Source organism: Sparus aurata, chromosome 19 (assembly GCF_900880675.1).
Source record: "Sparus aurata chromosome 19, fSpaAur1.1, whole genome shotgun sequence".
Lineage (NCBI taxonomy): Eukaryota > Metazoa > Chordata > Actinopteri > Spariformes > Sparidae > Sparus > Sparus aurata.
The window spans coordinates 14,182,238-14,204,281 of NC_044205.1; the positions used below are offsets into that span (position 1 = coordinate 14,182,238).

General features: G+C 42.0%; 1 protein-coding gene across 9 annotated transcripts in view; it reads left to right on the forward strand.

Moving 5' to 3' along the window:
* LOC115570329 (trichohyalin-like) overlaps window positions 1–20,430 on the forward strand; it is a 101,934-nt gene extending 81,504 nt beyond the window's left edge. For 7 of the 9 annotated variants that reach the window (XM_030398818.1, XM_030398816.1, XM_030398825.1 and 4 more), the window contains 6 exons: window positions 8,255–8,364; window positions 9,096–9,170; window positions 10,401–10,494; window positions 10,598–10,638; window positions 15,898–16,000; window positions 19,165–20,430. In XM_030398818.1, coding sequence (XP_030254678.1) covers window positions 8,255–8,364; window positions 9,096–9,170; window positions 10,401–10,494; window positions 10,598–10,638; window positions 15,898–16,000; window positions 19,165–19,539 — 798 coding nt within the window. In that variant the 3' untranslated portion in view covers window positions 19,540–20,430. Of the gene's footprint in view, window positions 1–8,254; window positions 8,365–9,095; window positions 9,171–10,400; window positions 10,495–10,597; window positions 10,639–15,897; window positions 16,001–16,685; window positions 16,786–19,164 lie in introns of all 9 variants that reach the window. The other 2 variants (XM_030398819.1, XM_030398817.1) reach the window with 2 other exon arrangements.
* Window positions 20,431–22,044: the final 1,614 nt, after the last annotated feature.

Sequence of the window (22,044 nt, forward strand, 5' to 3'; positions counted from 1 at the left end):
GCTGGTGGTAAACACGTTATGTTTGACTGATCAGATCATTCCTCTTTCCTTTCCCCTCTCCCTCACTCTCTCTCTCTCTGCACCACACACACACACACACACACACACACACACACACACTCACAATCACAGTCATTAGTGTGTTTACCTCAACTTCTTTTAGCAGTGAGTAAAAGATTTCAAACCGTTTTAATGAGAATTTGCAGAAAAGTTTTCAGAAAGCATTAGTTTGTCAGCGTGTTTTCATTCCTACAAACTTTTCTAAGTTGCCCAAAATCTTTACAACTATTGATGTCATTCTATAGAAATACAATTAGACAGTAGCTTTTAATCACTTCGAGTCAGCAGGGGATCTTCCTAGTGATTAGAGAGACAAGTCTGGTCCCTGCTCAAGTATCCTTGAGCAAGATACTGAATCACAAATAGCTCCAAAACTCTGTTAAATCTGCACAGTAGTCACACATGGCCGTGGATGAAAGCAAAATATAAATTGATCTGGTTTCCTCCTTCTTCCTTCAGCACTACAGTGGTGTTAGACAGTGATTTTGCTGTCGGACGTTGATGTTATCTCGTTGTTCTTCACCTGTAAGTGTCTCACCTGATTTGAAATGCGGTTGTGTATATGTCCAAGAGTTGATCTCTGGAACGGTCTTATGTTCATTGATCTCATTCATTATACCTGATAGAAAGCCTCAGCCTGGCCTGATTACCTTAGAATGACCCACACTAGATCACTGTTTTTTACACACACACACACACACACACACACGCAGGTTCAATGATAGAGAAATGAGGACAGACAAATGAAGCTCATTTGTTCAGTTGATGAATAAAGAGAAGTGGACCAATTGTCGGACTGTTTAACCACGGAATGGACTTTAGTATTTGTTCAGCGTGTGCGTGCATGTGTGTCCTTGTGTCCCATCACCCTCAAACTCAGCTCATTAAGTGCCAGCCCTGTAATTCATTCAAGAGTTTTAATTATTTTTCTCACGTTGTCGTGATAACTTTTCTGTGTCCTTCTCAGCTGTCACACTGCATCTCTTCACTGAAAAGAAGGCCATTATGTCTGTTTTAATGTGCATGGAATCGGATGAATTAGGAGAAATTGCTGTATGCAAAGGTTCATGGGATGTGATAGATTGTATGATGTTTAAAGCTGTTTCTCTCTCAGGTCATGTTTAGTTTAGTTTGATAGATATCATTTTTCTAAAAGCATTGAATTGATGAAATGTTTTGTTCTCTCAAAATGTTCAAACTCCACAATTTTATATACTTGCGTATTTGTGACCTTGGCCAAGGATTATAACACTTGATTCAGTGAGTGAAAATAAGTCCTTACAAATCACACCTGGCACTCATTGACAGTGTCAAATTTATATGAGTAAGTAAGAAAAGAAGTTATTATTCTAATTATTCAAGGCTAACCTTTAATCATCTAACCTCAGTGGCAAGTTTTACTCTGCTAAAATGCTCTTTACAAATTCCAAAAGACCTGTGTAATATCACCCTATTCTTAATCTCCAAACTAATGAAGACTTAATAACATCAAACATGGGGAGTTATGAAAGTGTGCTTCATTTTTTCATCCCACCAATTTACCACAGCAGCATACTTTTCTTTTCCTATTTTTGTGAGATTGTTTGTGTCAGTATCAGTTCCACATCTCGTATAGATACTTCTGTCTAAGATAATATAAACCATTATACTACAAGTGGGTAAAGTGAACTGACTTTGTCTTGTCTGTGCAGATTTTCCCCCCATAAGTCAGTCATGTAGGAGATTCCCATTGCTATATATTTATTTTTCAACTGTTTAATTGAGGAAATGCAAGGTGCACTCTGTGTGTTACAGTTGTTTACAACAGGGCTGCCAGTATTTTTCCAAAGTCTTGCTGCTTCAGAACAATAACAGCAACAATAAAACTCTACAATTGTTCTTTTGTGCGGCTGCTGCACTGTTGCAGGGTGGTCACCTGGTCAACTAAACATTGGCCAGATTTCCAAATGGGAATCCCTCATATCCAGGACGCATATAAAGCTCTCTATTGTTGGAGGTTCCCAACAAATATAGCAGTCTTGAAAGCTGCGCAACACTATTTGCATATTTTACTTCAGTATTCCTGCTGTGCTACTAAATACCCTAAAAAATGCAGAATCTGTTGACTATGAACACACTAATATTAAGTTACTCACATGTACTATACTTGTAACGTGATATTATTCCATTCATATACCAAGATAGTTTAAAAAAAAATCTTTTATGTGTTCATTTTTATTATTTTTCTCGTCTTTAACTTCACAGCCTGTGATGCACAATAACAGCAATCATAAAAGAAAAAGTTAATCATTTTGAGATTGTCATATAGAAATAACCCCATATAGAGCTAGAGAGCACATACAGTTACCTAGATTTGTACCTGTAAAGAAAGACAAGATCAAAAAAAAGGGGCAAGAATCCTAACCAAGACAGTAAAATCGTCACTTTTAGTTAAGTCATGTGTTCCATTATGTAAACATGTCTGACTTTTTGTAACCATTTAGCATTCATGGGAGGGCGGGGTTCATTCATTAACATTTTTCTTGCAATAGTCCATATATTATACAATATATAACATTGTTCTGTAGTAGACAGGTTGTCAGGAAATACATCTTACAAGTAGGTCTAGGGAAGGCCCATTCCCAATATATATGAGTATGGTCACAAACAATACCGTAGTTCCTCCGGCATTTGTTACTGGGATTGTTTTTGGAGTCAAATGTGGTAAACTTCGTCCTGAAGAACTTTATTTTGACCTTTGAGCCAAATTACTAGCCTTCTTGTGACATCTAGAACAAATGTTTCCCCAGGAGTCATCGTCCACTATTGTATACAGCTCCAATTTCCATTGTTGTTAGATATGCAGTGTGTTATCTAACATATCAAACATTATGTTTTGGTACATATAGGATTACAGTTTTTTTGTTGATGCATTGTGTTCAAAAAGATGTACAGAATGTTTTTCTATATGGTAGGTTCTCCGATGATATTGTCCCAGTCTGTATTTTCTTTGTAATACAGTGACTTATTTGTGAATATCTATGTAGGACACTTGAGGGAAGTCTAACCTATAACATTCTCTGCCCACCTCTTATGAGCCTTACATGTGGATGGTGGAAAAAAAAAAATCAATAAACAATGAAAAAAACTTTACAAATGCAAAATGTTATTTAACCTGGTAACAACCCACCTCTATTTTTTGTCTCTGCTCGATAATTAACAGAGTGCATCTCTGCAACTACGAGGTCCATCTGAATAATCAAGATATCATGATAAACGGAATACTTGAAATATTTGGTCAGATGTGTAATGTGAGTATATATATCACTGGGTCTGAGTAAATTAAGTTGGCACACAGTATAAATGAAAGATTTTTAATTACAATTTTAGAATGAATATCCCTTATGAATGGTGCAGCTGCAGATTCAGATCTCTAGGACAACATCTGAACACTACCTCCGCCAACTTTTATGCTAATAAAGGGAATCAGAACAAAATTAGAGAGGTTTTAGTACAGAGCACTCAGGCAGAATCTCAAATGTGCCATTTTGGCACATTTTGGCACCATCTGTGCCATTTAAAATTCCTCAGGTACCAAACTATATATTTCACTTATATGTTACCATAGGTGCTGAAAAACCTGCCCAGTTGGTTACGCACGGCCCTAACAGGTTAAAAGAAGCATCCTTACAACTTTCCGAAATAACATGCAGTCTAAAACTGTCTCTTTTAGGATTTAATGTTATAAACTCTCTGACCAAAGGCTAAGTAAAGACGATTATGAATCTGGGCAAGCGTTCCATGCCAGCTTTCTGTGTTTGGCAGCTCCTGACATTTAGTGATGTGGACACATTTCCGTCTGCGCCCAAAAACCTAGCCTGAGTTCCCTCTAAAAGGACAGATGGGGGGAACTTCATCTGCCTGGGAAGTGGTTGAGCAAAGTCTACCAAGGCTGCTAATGTAGTTGTGCTCATGCAGGCAAGATGCAAGATAGGGGACTTGAATAATGGCAGCCACTGATAAACAACCCAGCAGCATGCGTAGGAGAGAGCAAGATGAAAGGACTCGGGGAGAGGAGTCAGGCCATGCAGCAGCAGATGAAGGTAATTAAAGAAGCCATCATCAGCATCATTAATATGCTAGATCTGCCGTGGCCCACTGACTAGTCTAATGGAGAACATGTCATCATCGTCACCATTAGGGAGAGTGGGACACACATAAACACACGCACACACTGTCTTAATGTTGGGTCACGCCATGATTATCACCATTAAGCCTAGAGTGAGAAGACCTGCTTAGGAAACCTCATTCTCTCCTGCCGTCGTACACACATACAGTACACACACACACACACACACACACACACACACACACGTGTGCGCGCGCACACACAGACACACACGCGCTTGTAGATCTTTAATTCAGACTCTGTGAGTGATAAGTATGCATATTTAAGTGATGTCAGGCCTGTTGGGTCTTTTAATTAGACAGAATGAATGAATGTTTTATAAAAACGTGTTTAACAATAAATGTGTTCATTAATTTGATGAGAGGATGTGCTCTGATGAGCTGAGTGGAACAGAGTAATGGCTCGTATTCAGCTCTGGCGGTTTGATGGTGATGGGAGCAACAACCAGGCTATCTGTCTCTGATTTTCTCCTCATCGTCATGCTCCTCTCTTTACCCAGAAAAAAAAAGTTAACTTTGAATTATGTTTATCCCACGACCTTGGACAGTTTGGTCTGTTTTAGTGAAAATGCACTTTTGTGCTGTTACAGCTAATGTGCAATGTGATACCAGTCCACAGCTCCATGGAGAGTAGAAAAGATGGAAAATCCATTAAGTCCCCACAATCTTTTCTTTTTTCTGTCTGCAGGTATTCTTTGTGGTTTGCCATGAAAGTTCATTCAGATGTTTAAGTTCAGAAAAAGATTGTGGACTCGCACAAAGTCCATCTTGTATCTTTTGTCAATGAAAATGTGGGCTGTGGACTGTACAGCCTGGCCTTATTCTGATAGAATAAACTATCAAAATGATAAATACTCTCACAGCAGATTCCAAATCCTTCACCAGCACTGCAGTACTCAACTCATATTTTCTAGCTTAGACCTGAAAGGGCCGCTGGAATCACCAAACTCGGTTATAAGTGTGTCCCAAATGAATTTTGTTGCCCCTTTTAGCCCCCATCATCAGCTAAAATATTTGTGCAACAAAACCAATCTAAATGTTAAGCAGGTATGGTACTTTACTCCCCCCCCCCACCCGCAATCACACCTCCTTTGTCCCTCTTTTTCTAAATGTCCCTCCCTCCCTCTCTCTCTCTCTTTCTCTCTCTCCCTCTCTCACACTTTCCCCCTCTTTTTCACACACCCTTTCACTGCCTCCCTTGACACCGCTGGAAACAGAGTGATGGTGTGTAATTTAGTCCTAATCACAACATCAGACTTACGCTGCGATTTACATCCCTCCACCAGCCGAGGCAGTCAGACAGTCAGGAGGGAGATGTTAATGTGAGACCACAGGTAATTACTGTCATTACAGTGTGCCACAGATCCTGCCGCTGTGTGTGCATGTGTGCGTGTGGAGGTGTGTGCAGTCGTATCGTGAGCTCGGGTGTGTTTTGAGTTTTTTGAACGGTATGGTTTGATATTTTTTGTGTATGTAATTAATATTGGAGTATTAACCGTGTGTTTTGGGTGCAATTATATCACAACAGAGCTTCCTTCACAAGGAGATGTGTCCAAGATGAGACAAAACAGCAATGAAATCACAAACAACAGGGGAGTCTCAATATTTATGCCATCGTTAATAAATGGAGTTACAATTGATGGTGTGACTCAGTTAACTCTTCAAAATTGAATGATTTGCTTCATGTAATTTCATTCCTCCCCCAATTCTGTCTTCATTGCTTTATTTGTTGGAATGCAGCCCTCCCTTAATCTAAATTAAATTAAAAGTTTAATTCTTAATCATGTTAGGACATTTGAATTATTGATTATGCGTCACTGTCATCCGCACAACTTCCTTCCACAATCGAACGCAGCCTATTAATTTGTGTTGTTGAAGGATCATTCTCTGAACAGAACTGCGCCTTTATTTATCTCACATCATTGTGACAAAAGAGGAGGTTGTCTCAATGAAAATGAAACCTTTCTGCTTTTCTTTTGACCAGAATCTGACAGTTACTTCTGAAACACACAAAACTTCATGTCAGCATGCTGGCTGGGACTGGAGCTCCTCCAGCAATGCATCCATTTGTCCTTGTATCAGGTAGTAGAAGACTGGTACAACATTGGCTTCCATCGCAGTATTTTTCATTCAAAACATTCACTGTTGCAGCAGATCTTGATAGAAGATTGCACATTTTGCTGCGAAAGAACACTAGCGACCCCTGTGTATTTCTATCATAGAATATATGACAAAATTGCCTGATAACCCTTGAACCAGATGCCCACTTAAAGATCGGCCTCTCTTAGATAAAGTTGCAGATAACTTAAAAGACTTTGACCTCAGGCAACTGAAAGCAAGATACAGTTTTTTTCACTTTACCCCTCTACACATGGTGTCCACTACAGTGGACTGATTTTTGAAGAAACCTTAACTCATTTAAGATGGAGCACCACGTCGCAGAGCCTTGTCCACAATTATAGTTGATTTTCATCTTTGTAACTCTAATAAATTCAAATGGTGGAGTAAAGGCGAGATGCACCAGTTACCTCTGAAAACTGTTACTCTTTGAAAAACAGACAGATAAATAGAAAGACAGAAAAGAAAATTGACCACATAAGGTGTTAGAAATCCTTCCATTTCTTTGAACGCTCTACCTAAGAAGATGTCGCATCATTTTGTATGTTTTAATTTGAATTATGATAGGGTTTATACTAGAATAATTTTAAAAGAAAACCTGAGAATAAAATTATTTAACAGTTATTCAAGAATCACTTTTTATGACGTGGATGCATGACATTTATCTAACGCTTTCAAAATAACATATATTGGGAGAAAAAAAAGTATTGGTGTGGTTTTTTCACTTTTTCAGGTGAAATCATTACTCTGTGACTCAGTAATCCATGCATGCAAGGGTTAAACGTGGGTTGCACAAGCTGGAGGCCTGTAACCAATTTCTGTGTGGCTGATAGAAGTTTGACTGCTATTAAAAGACACACTGATAAACCACTAGCAATTACTATACAGCGCAAGTCACCGGACTTTGCTCTTATTGTTACAATCACTTCTCTGATTGCTCCAGCTTTCATCAACAGTGTCTTATCATCTCTGTACCATTTAACTCTCTGGTGTTCCTGATAGACATCAACAGGAAAATATTTGGTCTGGAATTCACACATACTTTCACACACACATGCACACAGTTCATGATTCAACTCACCCAGCAGTTGATATTCTGACATTTTAGGTTAATCATATGACATTTTTTTGGATACTTAAATCATGGGCCACATATTGGAAAGTTGTTTTTTTTTCCCTTCATGTTTGCCCAAGTCTTTGTGGGAAGATGGGATGGCATATCAAGGTGTTTCCATGGCGATAAGGGGTAATGTGTCAGGGTCCCAAGAGTTTAGGCCTGGAAAGGTCCTGACTGATAAGCAGAATGAAAAAGTCAGCAGTTTGGCCAGTGCCATCCCATCCCTGTTCCCACTCCTCAGCCATCTTCTTACCCCTGCAATCTTGTCTTCAGTCTTCTCCTGCTCTCCCCCATCCTCCATTTTTTCCAGGTGCAAAACCTGCTTAATACCTACCCGAGCTATTTATACCTTCGTCTGCAAATGGCATGTCTTTCATCCACCATCATTCTCCACTTACTTAATTTTTTCTCTCGTGTTGCTATTATGCTCTATTTTTGACATTTATTTTCACCCTGCCCTCCCCCCTGTTTCCCATCTATCAGAGCCTTACTTATCCCCTCTACATTTCTTTATTTTGACACCTTTGGCTCCCTCTTGCCATTTGCCAGTGTTAGATGTTAATACTTTCCTAAGTGGAGGTAATATTTTATAAGCTTCAAAACTTTGTTTTAACGAATGCATATTAAAACGCAGCTGGTGTGAATGTTGGTGTTCAGTCAGAAAATAGATGAGGGTGTATAAAGTTAGGAAAATGAGTAAACAGAGGGAAAATGTGAAAGTCTATACACAGCATTTTACATTGAAACCATTAACACTGTCCTAATAATATAAAATTTGACTGTGTGTTGTAGGTGGAAACGCTCCGGTCGGAGCTGGAGGGGACACGTTCTGACAATGCAAACCTTCGCCATGAGAGCCAGCTGGTCATGACAAATGTCAACCGTTGGATTACTGAACAAAAGTACGAGCACACTATTTTCATGACATTTTCACATTAGAAACGCTTATAAACAGTAATAAATCAGCATTTCCTGTATGTTTTCTCAGGTAGTGTGTGTTTGCAGTATATTTTTTCATAATTTTTTCTCAACAATGTAAAGTGTACTGAGTACTGATTTTGCAGTACAGTGGTCCCTGTCTGTGATTTACAGTTGTATATGACGTGTTTGCTGTAGATGTTTGTGATAGAGCTCATTTTAATACGGTTAAGTAGTTTTAATCTACAGCAATGCATCATAGAATTCTGTGTTTGTAACGTTGCTGTCGCCGTGTGAGAAAATGTAGCTCTCTACTTACTTTTTTACATTCAAATACCGTTTATATCTTCAGAAAAGTTTCAAGTTAATGGTTAGATTTCAGAGTTTTTTTCTCGGGGTGGCTGTGGCTCAGCGGGTAGAGCGGGTTGGCTAGTGATCGAAGGTCGCTGGTTCAAATCCTAGCTTCGGGCTGAGCTGAGCTGCATTTCGAAGTGTCCTGATACTGAACCCCAAATGCTCCTGATGTGCGGTTGACACCTTGCATGGTGGCCTCTGCGATCAGTGAGGGCCCTGTGATGAGCTGGCGACTTGTCCAGGGAGTACCCTGCCCTCGCCCAGAGACAGCTGGGATTGGCTCCAGCAAAAACCCCTGCGACCCCATAAAAGGGATAAAGCGGTTACAGACAATGGATGGAGGTCTATCTTCTCTTTTCAGAGCGTCCGGCGAGAGTCTCACTGCACAGATGAAAGCCCAAAACGAGGTGCTGCTCATCATCACAGGAGAGAAAGAGTGAGTATTTACTTCAGCGTGAAAACTGTAGGTATACTAGTTGATCAATGATCAATGAGCACATTTTTGTTTGTTTGGGCATCTGTGTGTGTGTGAGTCAATCCTGTGAGGTGTATTTGTTTAATAAAGACCACGAAAGATGGTGAAAAAACAGCTCAGCTAAACGCTACACCTGCAAACTGGGTCACTTTCCCACCAGTGTGTGTGTGTGTGTGTGCGTGTGTGCATGTGTGTGTTTCTATGCATGTGTTTGAGTGTATCAGGTGGACTCTTCGACACACTCGCACCTGACAGTCAATTTGCATGTCTGCATCATCATGGCTCACACATACAGACACAAAAACAACCAAACACACACGCTCACGCACAAACACACACACACACACACACACACACACACACAGAGACATGGGCGTGCCATATCCCTCTTTCCAGAGATCAAAGTGGTCTAGCCGTCTTCTGTCATGCCACCCCCCTGCGGTGCCATCCCTCCCTCAGCCCCGCCCAGCAGCACCACTGTGTGTCTGCTTTTTCCTTTTTCTTCCTCTCGCTCTTAACTTAGACTTAAGTGTTTCTGTGTGTTTGGTTCTTGTGTTTTTGTCATGGCAACCTGTAGCAATGGTAACAGTCTTTACACACTTGGCACACGCGGGCATTGTGATTCGCAGAATGTTAAGAGTACTTTCCTGGTGAGGTCAGCGGAGTTAGTGTATGTAACAAAGCATCATTAACAACAGAAACATCCTGTTACCATTGAAAAAGGTCGAGGGTACAAAAAATATGTCTTCTTCCACACCAGTTAAATAAAACTACTTCATGCTTTTGATGCTTCATATTGCAGTACGACAAACAAATAAGAACTTGTTTTAACAGTTGTTGATACTGAGATTTAGTTGCACAGTGGAAATACAGCATTTTGTTATAGTGGATCAGGATATGTGTGTGTGTGTGTGTGTGTGTGTGTGTGTGTGTGTGTGTGTGTGTGTGTGTGTGTGTGTATGTGCGTGCGTGTGTGTGTGTGTGTCGGAGATAATGCCCGAATTGCTAGTTAAAGTCTGTTCCGGGAGCAGAGAAACACAGACCCCATTGCCAAATTTGTGGCAGAATATTTTGTCTGCCATGTTAACAAGAGTCTCTTGATGATAATGGGTGTATGTCTGTCTCCGCGTTTGCCTCTCTATGTATATTTCTCTGTTTAACTCTGGCTCTGCATCTCCTTGGCTTTGTCAGACATCTTCAGGAGGCTAATGACACATTGAAGGCGGAGGTAAAGCGGCTGAAAGAAGTGGCGGATGAGAGGGAGAGAGACACGGAACGCTTCAAGGTGAACAAGTGCAGAGTGGAGAAAAAAAGCAATGTACAAACAGGGAGACAAAAGAGAGTCAATCACTAACAGGTTTGTTTTTTCATTCTATTATTGTTTGCAGGCCCAGATCCGAGACCATTGCATCCAGGAGGACGAGAGAACGTGAGTCATCTGCGCGTATGTGAGCTCGCGTGCGCGCGTGACCCTACATATGAGCGCATACATTTGTGTGCATCCGCCAGCTGATCAGAGTTAAGCATTCACATCCAACAGAAGTGTTGCCCATCATGTTTCGCTCTTTCACACGCAATCTAGCCCGAACAAAGCTGATGATGATAATAACAGCTGGAGTGCCAAGTTGTGAATGAAACACCCCGTGGGCTTAGCCACCTGTGTGTGCCTGCATGTGCGGGCGCGTGTGTGTGTGTGTCTCTTCTTCAATCTCAAAACGTTATTCATGCTGGGCCTTTAACAATGATTACACTCCAATCAAGGGCCCATCCTGTCCTGCCTGCCACCCCCATGGCTGTCAAATAGCATTCATCAATAGAGAGGAGATATATTTATTACCTTCATTAAGGCAATTAAAATGAATGTGGCACAGATGGGATTGGGTGTAGGATGGAAGTGAGAACAGAGAGTGCATTTGGGAAGAGGGTGTTTGCCGGGGCACCTGCCTGCAGCAGTTCTCCCCGTACCCCCAGTGTGACCTCCCTGAGGTCTCCCTCATTAACAACCCCCCCCATACCCACCTCGCCCCATTTTGCACGCGCGCATGTTGCACCCCTCCCCTAACGAACCACCAGGCACTGTTTCCAAAACGGATCAGATTTGTTTTGACTGGGCTAGGTTTCCAATGCTATTCAAAGCTGTCAGTCATTTTAATGATATCATTAAGGGGCCGCGACAGAAAGATGAATCGCTTTTCTTTGTCTTTCCCTCATAATTGCGAATGAGCGAGAGAGAGGGGGGACCGAGCGAGAGAGGCAGTTCGTATAGATGTATGCATAAGAGGGGTTTTGATTGAGCGAATATAATAACATGGAACGAGATAAAAACAGTGAATGAAAGCCTCTTCCATAGCATCTCGCCATCCGTTCTCTCTCTTCTCTCCCCTATTTTCTTTATTATGAGGATTCCTAATTTATTTCATTTCATTATTGCACCCCCCCCGTCCCCCCCCCGTCCCCCCCCGCCCCGCCCTCCCCGCCCTCCCTCACAGAAGTGCCATATGTATGAAAATCATGCATCTATAAGGCAACAGATATGTCATGATTTCTGCCATATACATTCAGTGTATAAATCTCATTACGGGTGGCAAAGGGGATATCTGCACATTGTCTCCCACCTGTCACTATCACTGACAGCAATCAACACGGCGCGGAGGTTTTGTCATTAGATATGCCTTTATTAAAGAAATTTATTATGATTACATGGCCTACTGTTCCAGAGCAGCTGGAGTGTCAAGGCTTTGCGTTTGTGGATGGCAGTTTGTAATAGTGAGGCCCACGGAGAGGTGAAGAGAAGAGGAACGAAGGAGATAGAAATTTAGATTAATAAAAGATAGAGTTCTCTGTTACGTTTAAGTCTGAAACATTGCTTTGCCACAAAATAAGTTTGGCAACAAATCATAGCTACACTTTGCAGTTTTATTGATTATTTTTTATTTTTTACCACATTTGAAAATGAAAATCTAAGTCAGAACTAGAATTAGGTGATTTGTTTGCAACCCCATATATCTACTGCCAGTTATATTGAACAATGCGACCACAAAGGTCAGTTTTCTAGCTTTTATTATGAAGAAATCTCTGCGTATCAGTCAAACCTGTGCATCAACAGGCACGGCAACCGCTGCAGGATCCAGAAAGATGACATCTGGAGCACACGGTTATAGGAAGAGCTTTTAATACGGTGCAGCAGCTAACATTTCAACACAAAGCATGTGTATGTCAGAATAAAACCCAACCAATTATAACCATATGTTTCTGATCTAAGTTTTCCAGATCCATTTATTAACTGTTCTGGAGCTTTCGATCATGAGGACAATGTTATAAAATTGTGGATGAATGTGCAATTTTTTCTGATCAACTTTCAAATTCAGTTTTGCATCATTTTTTCGAAAATAATACATCTACAGAGCATGCATAAGGTGTAGAATAAAAGTGTCTCTCTTCCTTAAAAACATTACTGTGATTGTAAATGAATTATTTAAATACATTTTGTTTGATTGTTTTGTTTATCCCTGTAAATGAATTCTGAAGGCTCCGGCTTCTGACAAGGTTTGTCAGCCAGTAGAATAACAACACTGGTATCCCGTGATATCTGTGTGTAGTCAGCGATCAAGAGTCTTGGTGGTCACCAGTTTGTACGAAAACAAAACCTAAAGATGGTCGAGTTTGGCTACAGTATGCAATAGTACTGCCCTAATGTTAGCTAGCTATTGCCAGCAACGTTAACTTGCTTGTATTAGCTAGCTCGTGTCAGCTTACGTTTGCTAGATAGCATTAACAATGGTAGCAATCATTGGCTCGCATAAACAGTGTGAGCCAGTTCAACAAACTGGAAAACACTTGAGAGGGCAGGCGATTCGAAGAACAGCAGTGTTGCGACGTGAATGCAATGGAAGAGGAGAGATTGCTGAATGTTATCAATAACGCTTTTAATAGCTAAAACCACACAACTTCAACATCAGTTGTTCTTGTATTATTAGCCGTGTAAAAGAGGAAAAAAGTTCTAAAAGACTGGGCTTTTGAACTTGAGAGCAATGCTCGTTTGCCTAAAAAATGTAATTTGTCACATTTCAGCATTAAAATGTTGTGGAAATAAAGCAAGAAGCAGAAGGAGCTCTGACAACAGCCCGTACCATGCAAAAAAAGCTTTTGTTTTGTGCATGTTCAAATAGCATGCAATTCAAAGCAAAGAACACAATGCAATTATACTCCAATCTCAAGTTAATTAAATGATTTATCAAAATCCTTCATGTTCCCCCTCAAATTATCTCGGCATATACCTTAAAAAATTAAAACAGCAGTGCCTACTGATACGCACTAAGTGGAGGATGCAGAGGTTGACGCTGTTTGCTGTGGCTGTGTGACACAACCCATGCGGGGGAAGCGCTCATAAAGCATCAGGCATCATCAGTCGCACCACTAACAATGTGCTTCCAATTAAGAGCAGCCAGTGATCACAGCAGAGCATTTGTGCAAACACAGAGAGCCAAAGTGACAGAGAGACAGAGAGAGGAGATAAGAGGGCGACTGTGTGAGAAGACAGTCAAGTCTTGCATAAAATGTGAGATGAGAGCAGTAAATAAGAACGATGAGAGTGGAGATAGGAGCAAGAGGGGAACCATGTAGTTTATTGCCGGGTTTAGAGAGCACGGCAGCTTGGCTTTGACACTAATGACTGTAATTATACACATGCTGATTGGGTTAGGCCGCTAATTACACACATCCATGTTTGCGTGTAAACACAGGAACACATGTTTACACAGGCGTCATGCCAAGCGCTCAGCGCATCGCTGCCTTCTCACATCGGGTGCATAAATCTCACACAGTTGTCTCAGCGGCGGTGATGTTTCATGATGTGCTGAAGACCACATTAGCATCGAGGAAAGAGTTTAAATCATGTGAAGAAGCTGTGGAGATGCGGCGCTTTGGATTTTTTATGGAGCTGCAGCTAACGGCTCCTGTTTTTCCTTCAATATGTAGCAGTGGAAACTTTTACATTTTGAGAGATCAAAGGAAATCCCAGCATTTCTTCCTATTAATGTTCTTTGTGTCATCATTATGGTGTGAATTTAAAAGATTTGGAAGGGTCAGCCGCAATTATGTTCAGTTTATGGATGTCATTTTCAGGAAATGAGGTTTCTTTAAAAAAAAATGCTTACATTGGACAAGCTTAATTAGTGGGTTAGTTAAAAGGCCGGGATGAAGATTATGTTCTGTCAGCCGGTGTATCTATCGAATTCTTCTCAGATTAATTGTCACGCTTCATTTTCTGTTTGTACATATCCGGGCAAATTAATTGTAAGAAAATAAACATGCTAAATATTTTTTTTTTTTTTAGATTTTGCCTTCATCTTTTATTTAAGACTTAAACAGTGATTCATTAGAAAACGGATTAGAGTCATCAGTCAGTGGATTGACTTTAGAGTTTTTGCCAACCAAATTAAAAAAAACAAAAACATTACTGGGGATAGTGCAGTGGATAGTGTTTCTATGCAGTGGTGTGACTGTCACTTTTGTTTATGTTGCTGTTTTATTGTGTCTTTGGTTGAGGTTTACCATGGACGGTTACAAATACATGGGAGCTCAATGGTTTCACTAATGAGTCTCATAAACTTTTTAGACAAAAATGTCAGCTCACATATTAGCATCTCCATCAAGTGTCTCCTCAGATCTTAAATGTTTAAAGATATGGCTAATAGGGCCGAAAGTTTGTGTGTGTGTGTGTGTGTGTGTGTGTGTGTGTGTGTGTGTGTGTGTGTGTGTGTGTGTGTGTGTGTGTGTGTGTGTGTCAGCTCGCCCACGTCTGCAGGAACAATGATGCCATTTATTAGCGTTTCGAGGGAGCGTGCGCGTCTTCTCAACTGAAGCAAAACGGGACCATCTCTCCATCCGCTGCTCTGATAGGAAATCCCAGCTTGCTCTTTTACAAGAAAATTAACATTGGGGAGGTACAGTGCTACTTTAATGGGCTAAGAAGTCTTCAATAAAGTATTTAGAAGGTTTTTTTTTTTTTCCGAATGCTAACTGGACAGGTTCACTGGGGCATGAAAGAAAGAGCGTAAAGCGGGGGCAGCAAGCTCTTCAGCCCGAACAGAGCACCATTATCCACCGTCGTTAATTTAATAGACATTCCTTAAGTCAGCCCTGGGTCTGAAGATGGCAGACCCTAACATTTGTTTGTCATTTCCCAAAACGTTTTTAATAAACAGTTAAAATCTTAAATGGCTTCTTGTACTCTTAATGTTCCCTGGCTGCGGTTGCGTTCGTTTTGTTTTTGTATTTTTTTTGTATTTTTTTTTTTTATGCGCTTTCATATATAATTTAATGATTTCTGGAACCCATTTGCTCGCCCCATCTTTGAGTTTAGTAATAAGTTATAATGAAGATGGTTATAATGAAGATGATGTGCGCCAACTTCTTCGTGCCCCAGATTTCGAGGACATTTGATCGCAACTGTTTCGTCTCGCAAGTGCGTATCATCGTGCAAAAAAAAAAAAAAAACGAGTTTCAGATTTTTACCATAACGGGAGCGAGTGTGCTCCTTATTGTGCACATGAGCCGGTTTCAAGCAGCAGCCAGAAAGCAAAGTTTTTTTTTATTTTACTTGCAGGTGCTAAGATGTACTGTAAAGATGTCAAAGTCAGTTCCTCATATATGTTTCTTTTTGCATGTACGTATGCTTGTGTTACAGCATGGGGAAGCAGGGTTGTGTAGCTCTAAACCTCAGCAAACTCGAGGACATGCAGACTAGACTGCGACGCAACCTGGAGGCCATCGGAATGCTAAATCAACAAGTAAGAGCACACACACACACACACACACAAGTATACACACACACACCGGGTCCTGGCAGTCCTTTTACCCGACAGATACAAACACACACCCACACACCGGCCCACCTGCTGTTGAGCTCACACAGAAGAGGAAGCTTTCATGCGTCCAACTTCAAACGAACACGCGCACTTACACACACACAGGCGCACGCAGACATCCATTTCCCCTTCCTACGATAAAAGTAAAAAGTCGGCAGCGGGGTGGGGGTGTGTGTGCAGCGCGGGGAAGGGGGGACAAATCGTATCGGGAAAAAGCAGTGACGTTTCTTTCCACTGGTAAATGATTTCCCTTTCATGAAACTGAGAGAGGGATGTATATCAATACAGCCGCGCTGATCTCTCCATGACAGCGTAGGGAAATGGCCCGCTGTGATAAAACAATGTGGGGGGAAAAACACAGAGGAATATTCTGAGGAAAAGCTGACATTTTTTACTGTGTTGAACTTCACAAGAGTCAACAAATCACCAAAGGAGAGACGAATCAAAAGTACTCCTCAGCCCCCTCAGTTCTCCAAAACTCCAGGGCCTGGGGAACGGCTCACCCGACTTTTGTTAGTCTGCAGAATGGCCCGCTGATTGACGGGCCACGAAGAAAGCCAGTACTTGTTGAAGTTTATAATGCAGCGTTGTTTTTCGGTGGGAGAAGCAGATGGCAAAAAGCTGCAGCGACGAGATGGAGGAAGGTGGAGCGGATGGAGGAAGAAAGCAGATGGAGAGGACGATAGAGGTGTTGTTTAACAGGTCAGGTGTGTAATAGCACCTCTTAATCTCTAGTGTGAATCATTACACATATTGATCGAACATGGACGGTCGGCACACACACACACACACACACAACACACACACACAAACATGCAAGCAGAGTTGGAGCGGATGAGATACAGACAGTGCATTTCCACAAGGCTATTCCCTTCACTGTCCACTGGACACACACTCGCACACACGTACAGATATCGGTGAAGAGGCTGAACAGGATGTCTCAGTCTATCTACGTAAAAGGGTTATAAATCAGGTCCGTGTCTCTGCTTCAGATCAGTCTCAGTCTCACGCATGATTTCCATCCGACTGTCAGGCAAATTTCATGCAAACTTTTGAAGTGTCACACAAAATTAGATGCAAATTAAGTGATTTCTCATCTTCTTGGATGAAGATGCACATCAGCGGAAAAAAGCTGAGATTCTTTGAAGACTTGATTAGCATTAGGCGAGCAGTTATTGTGCTTCAGTGTCAGCCATTGTCCAGGTTGTTTCATGCTTTCGTGCGATGATGAGAAAGACGCGCGTCGTTCCAAGAAAACCTTCCATACAAGCAGCTGCATTAGACGGGGGATTGACAAGTATTGCACAGCATTTCCAAAAAAAAATCCCACTTCCTTTGCAAAACCCCATTCAAAAATAACCAAATTTTAAAAAAAACTTTCTTGCAGAGGAGAAGAAACCTGCTTCGAAGTTTGCCCTCTTTGTTCAGCTCTTCTAGCTCAGTAATTTTCACAATTCCTATTAAAACACTTGAATGGAAAACCGGCTTTACCAAAGAAAAAGTGCAAACACACTCCTGCGCCGGCAACGGAGCACCCCCCTCCGTGTCTTTCTGTCTGTCTCTTTCTTCCTTCCTTTCTTTCTCCCCCACTTAAACACATCCTTTTCATCCGAACATATGCACACCAGTTCGCCCGCTGTATGTGAGGGGTTGAGGAGACAAGCTGTGATTTTTAATTTCACCCCCCTCCCTTGCAATTAGGAGCGCATCCAGAGCATCCAAAGACGGAGGGGGGAAAATTAAACAGGTCCCCTTGAATACACGGTTAATTATAAATGTCAACCTCAGTGTTTTTCATCTGGAAATTCTATTGCTTTTGGCGTCACACAAAATGAACAGGGATGTCGGATGTTTGCCTGTTGAAGATAGCAAATACTCCTTAAGCGTCTTAGGATAGTTCTGACACATCGACATGTCATTGGCTCTTCGAGGGTTAAGCCTAAGACCTTGCCTTTCCTAGTCATCAGATGTAATACATTTGCTCAGATTTATTGAGCGTGTGTGTGTGTGTGTGTGTGTGTGTGTGTGCGTGTGTGTGTGAGATGTCTGGAAGGGTAATGTTAGCAGAACCGTCCGGAAATGTGTCTGTCTCATCTCCGTTTGTGTTTTTTCTCTCTCCCCAACACACACTCGCACGCCTGCACACGCACACACATGGCCAGACATGTCGATGTGACATCATTCTTTTAACCGCAGCTTTCACACAGACACACACAGACGCGCGCACACTGAAAAAACAGATGTGGACGAGTGCAACTGTCATTACCCGACGTGTCTCTTTGACTCCCCGTCCTTTAATTTCTTATTTTTACTCTTCCTCGTAGCTAAAAATACATAATTTCAAATCGTTTATTCCCTTTTATCTGCCTTATTACAGTTTTTTTCGACTGGCACATTTTGCATATAATTACCACGCCGTTACAACAAAATGTAAATGCTATTATTTCTTTGCCATTTAAAGCCGTGTTTTAACTCACTCTCCTCCCTGCCTTTACCCAAATGTCCTTGTCAAAAAAAATAAAACACCCTCAATTTAGCTAGTCTGTAATTGTGTTCCAGGGAGCCCAATCATGTTCTGACGACGTGCGATTTGTTTTGTGTCACGGATGATTTTATGTCAAATCGACCTCTAATGATCGCTCAAATTGGTTGTTTTCATGTAGAAATTTACACCGTTGCGTGACTCCCACTTGCAACCATTTCAAACTGTGAACGCAGTCCTCTCCTGAAACCCCGGCACATTTTTTTTATTACTTTTTTTTTTCTCCATTTGCATTTCTGTTTCAACAGGCATGAAAGTAGCTGTGAAAGATAAATTAGGCCCATAATGGGGTGTCAGCTACCTCATCAACCTGATAGCTTGTTGACTTTTGATGCCGGATATTTATCGGTAACTTCAAATGATTGCTTTTTTAATTTGGTTGATTTCACTAAATGAGTGTGATGTTGAAACTTCCTTGAAACTTTCGCCCAGAGATTCGCTCTCCCCGGTCTGTTTCATGGTCGCATGTGAGGCTGTTCTGTCAAATATGTTGTTGTTGTCTTTGTCTTCCTCAGTGCATATGTCTCTTTCTTTCTCTCTCCAGTTAAACGCCCTCAGCGGGGAGAATAAGCAGTTGCGTAGGCAGCTGGAGGAGGAGAGGTCCATGCGACTGCTTCCTCCTCCTCCCACCTCCCAGCAGCGCTCCTCCGTCTTCTCCCTCAGTTCCCGCCCACCTCCTCCCTCCACCTCCAACTCCACCTCCACCTCCCTACCCTCATCCCTCCGCCCCCCTCATCCCCTGAGCCTGCACACGGTGGACTTTGATGGGATTCTAACCCGGACCGAGCTCGGCAGAGCCGGGCTAGAGAGGCCAGGTGAGTCCCGGGCTTCAGCTGAAGCGTTCAGGATCAGACCGACCGCCTCTGTGTCTCCGGAAGCTACTCGGTCTGGGAGGACAAGCAGGGATCTGACCAAATGAAGCCCCCTGAAGACTTTGACCTGTCATGACTTCTTGACCTACAGCTCCTCACCAGGGAGCGCGCTCAGTATGAGGTTAATGTCCTGCAGGTCAAAGTCATGTCCCAGGGTGCTTTTTGCCAGAGGGGTCCTCTAGAACCAGCAAATGATGGAATTTCACCAAATTGTCAAAAATCAACTTGATCATGTCTCCACTATTGTGCCACAAAGACATTTACTCCACATTTTTATATGTAAAATAAAATCTCTCGTCAACAGCATTTTACATTTAACTTGCAAAAAGGAATTGATTGCATTCTTAAACTGCTCTGAGCAGTGGCAGCTTTTAACACTAGCCATTTCTTCTTCAAGTAGGGATTTCTCAACAAAACTGTAGCACTAAGCACTAACACATCTTTTTGTGTCTGCACTTACTTGAAAATTCCAAAAGTTCTGAGGAACCATAATCAATTTAATTCAACTTAAACCAACAAAACAGAACCAGTGACTGACTGCGAGTTCTTGAGCGTTGATGAATGCGTCTTCCTCATTCATTCGAAGCTTCGGATAAATGAGGGACGGCACATCATCAGTATCCACAGACATACCTCAGATGTTGATGCGAGTGGCTGTAACACGGTCTCTGATTGCGCTGCAGCTGTGCGCCATGTGTCCTGCATCGACTGCAGTGAACGCGGCCGCGTGTCTTCATGCGCTGGTACGCTGTGTGTCTGTGCGCTCCTGCCTCTGTGGGTGAGTGTGTGCTTGTGTGCGATTGGATGTTTATTATCATAGATGTTTTGTATTTTTTGTTTTATACTTTTTGTGAGTATTTATTGATTTTTCTCTGTCGCAGTGTTTAAGCCCCCTGTGTTGGAAAGACGGAAAAATAATAAATAAAAAAACAGACACATTTGTGATTGGTCGTGCATTTCTGTTAATTTGCCTGCAAAGCCTTACTTCTAGCATTTTAACAGGCCAGCGAGCTACATCTTAACACGACATAATTAGGCATTCTTTCGTGACACACAAAGATTTTGACAGAAGTAACATTTCTAATAAGCAGCACCTTTTTTTGCGGATTATCTAAAATGCAGTTTTGGAGCAGCTTCTATGGCACACTCAGGCCACATTGACCTGCTGTCTCTACATGTGCGTCTACAGGCGACTCACGGCTCTTTTCATATGTTTATAGCTGTTGAACCAGAGCGTCGCTCGCTCACACAAGCAGAGACGAGGAATAGAAGCATGCTAATATCTGAACTCAAACAGAAGGAGCAGTATTATACTGTGATAATGGGAATTGTGGGGAAAGCGGGTCTCAGGCCACATTTGGCTTCCTCATCCTCTCCCACACTCTCTCCCCCTGCCCCCCACCTGTCTTCCGAACCCCCCCTTTTTTTCATCCTTCACTGGCTCTGTACATACATAGCTGCTGTATAGCTGGTCAGGATGTCATACATTTTAATGATTTCGAGCGGAGCTGCATGTCCTTGTTAGCTTGGTTTTCCTCATTTGCCATGTCACACTCAAAAATACCCTCCTTTTATGTGCAAACACACATGCGTGCACCCACTCACAGATCAGCGCGCATTCATATTCTTTCGCAAAGACACGCACGCACACGCACACTTACACAAACGGCACAGTCATTAAAAATGAAACCACAGGCTTTTTTTATTTGAAAACTCCCAGGACTGAGGGAAAAGTCAGTGGCGCAGCGGTGAAAAGAGTCCCCGTGGAAACAATGAGGAGAATGATCATTTGTTGTTCTTGAAAACCCGGTGAGGTTTCACAGAGGTTAAGCTTCCCTTTGATGTGTTTTTAACTCGTTTCAGCTCTGTGGAGGGATTAGTCAGCCTCTCACACACACAGACGCGAATGCACACGTCGGCACACTCACACCCAAGCACATACAGGCTCTTAATTTCCACACCATGAGCTCGTCTCTCACAAAAGGCGGAAAAGCACAGAACAGGCTCCTTCCTAACCTAATTTCATCAAATGAGAGTGGGTGGTACTTCACTGCTGTATGTGTGGTCCCTTGGAAATCTGTGGTAAACCAGCAAAATATTGCAAGTCAGTATTTTCTTTTTATTCCAAATTAGCGTCAGGCTGTTTGTGAACAGTGTGGGCCCTCAACCACGAGAGAGACGGGGAAAGAGAGACAGAGTAGCTGTTGATCATCACAGCACTCATTACAGTGTTTACGAGACATTATTTGATCCCCCATTTTCAAGATACAAATGATTGGGGTGCTTGTGCCTCTGATGTGTGTTTGTGCCTGTGTGTGTGTGCTCGTGTGTTATCAGCTCCAGTCTGGGCTTCCCTGTAGGTCTGTGTGTGGTTGCCCATGCAAATATTCACACAAAAAGCTTACGAGTCCAAGCCGTGCATGTCGTAAGCAGCACTGCAACAAATAGCTTGTGTTAGCCAACTTGGAGCACCAGATGGGGGGAGATAGACGGTTGCAGGGTAGTTCACAAATGTGATAATATATACCCACCAAGAATAATTTTCTAGGATC